The sequence below is a fragment of the Myotis brandtii genome, unplaced genomic scaffold (genome assembly GCF_000412655.1).
Source record: "Myotis brandtii unplaced genomic scaffold, ASM41265v1 scaffold123, whole genome shotgun sequence".
NCBI lineage: Eukaryota > Metazoa > Chordata > Mammalia > Chiroptera > Vespertilionidae > Myotis > Myotis brandtii.
Window position 1 is genome coordinate 3,727,144 of NW_005354291.1, and position 7,759 is coordinate 3,734,902.

The 7,759-nt window shown below is 37.3% G+C and overlaps 1 protein-coding gene across 4 annotated transcripts in view; it reads left to right on the top strand.

Moving 5' to 3' along the window:
* The window catches only part of CLVS2 (clavesin 2), a 59,212-nt gene that overhangs the window by 38,744 nt on the left and 12,709 nt on the right, over positions 1-7,759 (top strand). For all 4 annotated transcript variants that reach the window (XM_014533763.1, XM_005858948.2, XM_005858949.2 and 1 more), the window contains exon 4: positions 6,852-6,962. In XM_014533763.1, the coding sequence (XP_014389249.1) occupies positions 6,852-6,962 (111 nt within the window). The remainder of the gene's footprint in view (positions 1-6,851; positions 6,963-7,759) is intronic.

The window sequence follows — 7,759 nt, forward strand, 5'->3', positions numbered from 1 at the left end:
TCACTGGAGTATATGTTTTTATTGATTTTTTAGTGAGAGAGGAGGGGGAGGGGAGAGAGAGAGAGAGAGAGAGAGAGAGAGAGAGAGAGAGAAGAGAAACATTGATTGGTTGTCTCCCATATGAGCCCTGACCAGGATGGAACCCACAACCTAGGTATGTGCCCTAACCAGGAATCAGACCTGCAACCTGTTAATGTATGGAACAATGCTTTAACTAACTGAGCCCTGGCCAAGAAAGAGCAATTACTTATTTGATGAAATTTTACTTCTATACAATTCTTTGCATCAAACCAAGTTTCTTTATTGTAGGCCTACCTGGACAGCATGTCATTTTAATGGGCAGTTAGAAGTTAGGAGGATGGAGGCCAAGCATCTCCCTGCATGTGTAGAATCCCAATTTAAATCTCTGCAGCAGGAATAAGACCCTTTGTTTTCAATCTGTTATTTGCATTTATTTACATATGGTTCATTACCAGTTATGAGACAGGGACAGAAAAGACATCCCAATTAGCTGGTGATTAAACAGTTTTCTGGCTGTTTCCTCTCAATTTGGCAGAAGACACTAGTTAGAATGTGTTGGTAAAATCTTTGTTTCCCTCATGAAAGCGATTGAATGACTTTCCTGGATCTGCCTGCCCACTGTTGATGAAACTAAATATATGGGGTCACAATGATAATTTTATTCTTTTCAATACTAGACACTGCACAGGATGTTAGTGGTAGGGAATGGGAGCAGGGCGTTGGAACCAGGATAAACATGACTTCCTTAGGAATCTTAGCCTTTTAGAAGATGAGTAGGAGGTATATAAAGATAGTTAATACATTATAAACATGGATATGAGGCATACAAATAATATTATACCATCTAGAAAGGATACCGTCAAAAGACATATTTAGAAAAACATTGCATGGCTAGTATGCCAAAGCAGACCAATCTTAGTAAGTTTATATGTGAAAGAAACTAATATTGATGCTATTTAAGGAACCAGTAGTACCAACTGTTATAGTAATCACCTTATACTTTCTATACATACACACACTTTTAGAGTGAGTAATACTATGTTGTATAGCTATGAGCCATTATAGAAAACATTATCGTAATTCCAGACTGTTAGATTTTCATGTCATGTACATAAAATTTAATTTTAAAAAAAGGAAGCACACTCCAAGATGCTTAGAGTAGTATTTTTTTTCTCTGCTGGTAAGGTTATGAGTGAGTTTTTATAACTTACTCAATGATTTGTATAATAAGCATATTTTATATTTATACTAAAAGCATCATAAAAGAATGGTGCAATATTTTGACATTAGTATAACTTTAGGGATAGAATTATGGAATTAAAGGTATAATTTCTACAATTCCAAATTTATTACTACCAGAGGCCCAATGCACGAAATTCATGCACAGGGATCAGCCCTCGCAGCCGCGGCAGCTTGCCTCAGCCTTCACAGCCCCGGCTTCATCTGGAAGGTTGTCCAGAAGGACGTCTGGAAGGACATCTGGAAGGACGTCTGGAAGGTCATTTGGCTGTCTGGTCTAATTAGCTTATTACACTTTTATTATTATAGATATGCACTTTTCTGTAGTGCATATAATAGTTGAAAATAGGTGCTTCAAAAGACAAGTACAAAAAAGGGAGAAAAGCAAAACAAACACATAAAAAAGCCTAATAGATTTAAATCTGAATGGGTTAGTTATACACAATTATTGCTGATATCCATACTGAGGACACTTCTCAACACAATTGATAGGTTTAGGAACTATAGACAACCTTGTGACATAAGACAAAGTTGTGGGTTTACTTCTCAGAGAAAGGTCGACTTTGCTCACATTTCTGACTGCAAACTGTGCCCTGATTACACCAGAAATTATATTGATTTGTTCTCAATATCTCAATTATCTTACCACACAATTTTTATGTTTCATCAAAATCAATTAAGCATTTGAATAATGTGTAAATAACTAAGATCCTCAAAATTTTTTTCTTGAATAGCTGCACATTTGAAGCAAACATATTTCTGTCAGAAATATATATGAATAATTTACTTATGTATATATGATACATATAAATATATTCCTCCACATTATACGTTTACCTCTATGGTCATTTCCAGGTGTGTAAAGTGGGGGTTGATAGTTCATATGGTAGCCTAGTATCTAGGAGGTGTGTTCAATGATAGCCCCTATAGTTAACCACAAGCAGTTCTATTAAATGTTGTTCCCACTTTTCAGATAAGGAAATTGTCTTGCAGAAAACTAGTTTACTTAAAAAGTAAATATCAGAATCCACTCCATTCAATAAAAACTCATCTAGTTTCATCATGGTACACACACACACACACACACACACACACACATTTTTGAAATGCTGTGAATGTAAAGACAAGTCAGGCACAATCTGGTGCACAAGATGGTTGGTTCAAGAAAAAATGGATTTACCAGAGAGTTAGTGCTTAAAACCTTATTGTAAGAGTGGCAGAAATGAAAGTTAGGAGAGGACTCTGACGACCTCCATTCCCCTGCTTAGCACCGTCTCACCTCCCTCCATCCTTTCACTTCTACTCATGTTCACGTGCTGTCTTATAGTTCGTTGGCTTTGTTCTCTCCCATAGGCCTGCCATGGCCTTCCCTCCTTTCTTTGTCTGATCTACTCTTGCTAATTCCTTAAGACCTATTCAGGCAAAATCCTCTCCAGGAAGCTCTTTTTGTTCTGTTCTCTGCTCTTTAACCCACTGCTCTCCCATAAAAGCCTGCCATCCCCAGCACAGTGCCTAAGTCCATCACTGTCGTTGCCATATTACCCTGAAATCATCTCTTTATTTGTCAGCCTCCACTATTAGACTTTGACTCCTTGGTCTTCATTTCCACCCACCTCATGCATGACCCAATAGGGCAGAAGATGAAAGACTAAACAAATCTTACAGCTGGGATTCTGAAGAGGAGGGTTATGTCAATGAGATGCCTTTGAGTAAGATTTAAAGGACAAAGGGCACCGGCAGTCACCTTCCTGCTGCAAGCTCCGGAGGGGTTTGCACCAGTGTCTGCATCCATCTTCCACTGTCTCGGTGCCACTCTGGAGGGTGAGAGGCCTCTAGGACAGCAGCAGTAATAGGGTGGAGGCTGCAGGGTCTTGACCTCTGGGTCACATCTGCAGGGTTGCAACCTCCAAACCAAGAGAGCAGTTTTTCTGTGGTCACATTGGCACCATGGAGAGTAGATATGAAAATATGTCGCCACTAGGAGGTGGGGGCATAAATATTGCAGGAGTTTGGATGTGATCAAAATGAGGGGATGAGACTCAGGTTTCTAGTTCCACTTGTAAGAAGCTTGGAAGCTGCCACTCTGTCCTAGTGGCTAATGAGTGAAAAACTGAACAAACTGAACAATCAACCACTCTTTCTAGATCCATAAGAGAGGTAAGCATGCAGGGCAAAGCACTACCATCAAGATTGAAGAGAGAAGCTAATACAGGAGGGGAATCCGTGGGAGCCAGCGCTGGGGTAGGACAGCCTGCACTGTAGTTGACAATGCTGGAGGGTCACTGTGAACGAGGCTGACAGATAAAAGCTCCGGGTGGTGCTTAGTCATCGAGGGGTGGGGTGGGGGTGGGGGAAGTCCTCTGCACCTCCAGGAGCCAACAATGTTCTGACAGTAAATAGCGGAAGAAAAAAATCTTGCCGCATTTCTGTCAGGGAAAGAGTCAAAGGAAACATTTTGAAATCTGCTAGAGCACTCTGTTCTTAGCGTTTGCCCTCAGGAGAAGCTGGTTAACAGAGCCCAACCTGCTGGGGTATTTGAGAGCTTTACTGACCTGGGGGTAGGGAAATACTCACTCCAGGCTACCTGCTCCACCTAAGGGGAGAGAAAAAATCTGAAACACTTGTGTGTTCAAAGTCTAGAGGCACAGGTTCGCTAACAGAGTAAGACCCATCTTAGACTATCAAATGCTTTCCCTTCTTCCCACACCTGATCGCCACCTTACTAAAGGCCTCTTTACAACAGTTCCTTTAGGCCGGGTACATCATGCCCAGCTAATGAGGAAAAAATTGTAAGGCATACTAAAAAACAGACAAAATAACACAATTGGAAGAGACAGTGAAAATGTCAGAACCAGACATGGCAGGGATGTTGGAACTCTCAGGCCAGGAATTAAAAACAACCTTGATGACTATGCCAAGGGCTCTGCTGGATAAAGAAGACAGCATGCAAGAACAGATGGACAATGTAAGCAAAGATGAAAATCCTAAAAAGAAATGCCAGAGACCACAAACACTGTAACAGAAATGAGGAATGCCTTTGATGGCCTTATTAATCGACTAGACATGGCTGAGGAAAGACTCTCTAAGCTTGAGCGTATATCAATGGAACCCCTCCCCCCACCTCCCCACCCCCCACTGAAAAGCAAAGATAATAAAAGCTGAAAAAGCAAAACAAAACAAAAAACAAAAACAAAAAATAACTCAGAAGAAAGTATTCAAGGACTGTGGGACAACTATAAAAGGTATAAGTATGTGGCAATACCACAGGAGAAGAGAGAGAAAGGAAATGAGAAGTATCACAGTGAGGGGAAGGAAATAAGGATTATGTCCTTGTTTTGGCCTCTGATGCCTGAGAGGTGGCATTAAGTCAGAATTTTAACCAAGATGTAGTTGTTTTCAAATCAGTGTTTTCCTTCTCTTTCACCCTATCTCAAATATGATCTGATCATGTTGTCCTGTATCTAAAGATGTAGTCAGGAGACCCCATGACATCTTGTGTGAGTTATGTGTATATGTGTGCATATTCATCTTTTCAGGATAGAAGAAAAATGACCTGGACATGATTCTCAAAGTTTAAAAGCCACTGAAGTAAGACTTTTGGCTTAATAACTTGAGAGCTGGTGTTCATTCAGTTCTGTTCTAGAGATCAGATGCCCGTTCAGGAGTATGTGTTAGAAGCATACTGCTTTAGGGATTGCAGTGGGGTGGACATTCTGAAGGGAATCTGCAGGGCAGCATTTCTGGTAATGGCAGACATTTGGAAAAGAATTTTCTTTTCATGGAGAGAAGAAAAATAAGTGAACTGTGTTGTATCATATAATGGTATGCTATACAACAGTGACAATGAACTTTAGCTATGCACAACATGTATAAACATTAATACAATGAACCTCAAAAACAATGTGATATGACAACAGAAGAATATACCCACTATGATGATGATTTTATGAAGTCTAAGTACTTAGTACGTTTTAGGAGTACATATATATATATGAAAAATATTAAAATACATAAAATATAGAATAAATATAATATTTATGTTTTTATAATATTTATAAAATGTAAGCCAGGGAAATTCTTATATTTGAAATATAATGTGAAATTTAAAAATGTGGGGGAGGGTGAAAGACTATGAACACAGTGAACTTCAAGATTACCAATGATTTGCTGAGTGGAGGGCACATGGGTGTTTATCTTGGCATTCTTTTTATTTTATATACATTAGTTATCTTCTTTTCATATATAAAAATGTCATAAGTTTGAAACATACTTGACTGCATTTCTTCCTGATTCATTTATTTCCATTATAATAACCTTTTGATGAATGAAACTACATATTTATGAAAGAAGTAGTGACATTGACATAAAAGGAATCACATTTTACCTTTAGCTATTCTAATTTATTTATTGTTTGAAGTAATGTGGGTTTTTTATAGTGTGTTATTCTCAGAGACAGATTAGTTTGCAAAAATGCTCATGGGCTCTGAAAAATCAGTATGCAAACACTAATTAATTACTAATGCTCATAAGTGTCCCCTCAAACAACATATATTAATGGGGTTATATTATGCATGTTTTTTAATCTTTTGAATCTTGTTCAAGGAGCATTTAATTTTACAAAATACATGTACAATTGTTTCAGTTTCTTTACTTTTGTTTCTGTTAATGCTATAAGGAGAATCCAGAAGAATGCCAATTATGATGATGTCAGTTGAGAGACATTTGTAGTGGTATAGTTTTTTTTAAAATAGACATCAATAGTCAATTCAGTGTGGCGTTCTGAACTAGTAGCAAGAATCAGGTCTGTTTATGTGGAATCCATAGCACTGTCAAATATTGCAGTTAATTCACTTATCCCTTCCTGTTGTGGAATGGCTTTGGGACTTCAGATGCAAACCTTACCCGGGTGAGTTCTTGCCAAAGCAGAGGCTGGCCTTATGAGAGCCCCATTTCCAACGGTGAGGCAAGCTCAGAGGGTTTTGACTTTTATTTAATCTGGCAGAATCCATCTCCAAATTCCTTACACTACAATTCTAGGTGTTTATTTTGCTTAAGTGCATTTCCTTTTATTAAGAGTTGAAATAAGGAAAGGAGAATGTTTATTATAAAGTTGATAAGAGAAAGAGAATAAAATGAGTTTTGATATCTGACAGTGTTCACATTATAGATGACTGCAGTGAAATTTAATAAACCATTTTAATTTAAATACACTTTAATATAAATATAATAATTTAATCAAAACACTTATCTATCATAGGTTCATTATTTGACAAATTTCTAATGTCTTTTATTTATGTTTCTTGACCTATAATGGCTGTTGGCAGTTTGCAGGCTTAATATATGACATTCTTAAACATGCTGAAGTTCTTATCAATAATCTATTCTTGCAAAGAATTTGCTTTATTACAAATTGTTTCTGTTTTTGTATGGAAGTTAGTGTTTAATGCGACAAATATCTTCCCTTCTTCTCGTAACTACAGATAATCTCATTTAAGTGTGTGGAGTAAAAAATTTATCTATCATATGACCTTCCCCAAACCTTCGCCAGATATTAAAGCATGTTGGATTTTCTTTCCCTCATGTTCCTCTAGGACAGTTTCCCAGCCCGATTCGGAGGAATTCATTTTGTCAACCAGCCGTGGTATATCCATGCCCTGTATACTGTAATCCGGCCTTTCCTAAAGGAGAAGACGCGGAAAAGGGTATTTGTTTCTGTCTTTATATCATTTCACCTGCTCCATTCAATGAGTTATGTTGCACACTGTGTACATAATAGTATCGTAAATGTGCTTGTATATTGCATATAACTTCAATATACAAGACATTTTATAATTCTCAAAGTCATGTGATTAATTCTGAACAGTTTATCTGTGAGAGAAATATTTCAAACCAGCTCTCCTATTTTTCCACAAATTTGGAGAGCATTTTAGCACATTCATTATGTATTAATGCCTCAGTTTAAAAGTAAAGAAAAAAAAGCCATGTTACTATATAGTTATTGGTATAGTTAATATCAAGTAGGCCTAGACAAAAGCTATAATTTTATAAATTGATAAGTGGAGTTAGTTATTTCACAATATATATTGCATTGCATATAGTGAATTTTGTGGTAGTTAATATGATTTTGCGGTATTTGTCATGATCAATCACACACTTCTGAAAGAATATTTCTACAAATTTCTAATATCCCTTTAAATTACAAGTTACTTGAGTTCTTAGATTTGGTTTCATCTAATAATGAGGATATTGAAAGTACATACAACAAAATTATTTTTCTGAGAATGAGATAATTTATAGAAAGCATTTAGCACGGTGCATGGCACATGGTAAATGCTGAACACATTTTATTATCCTATATAATAAAAGGCTAATATGCAAAGTGGCACATGGTAAATGCTGAACACATTTTATTATCTTTTATAATAAAAGGCTAATATGCAAATTGTCCCCTCGACCAGGAGTTTGACCAGGGGATGGGGCCGGCCAACTGCCCACGGCC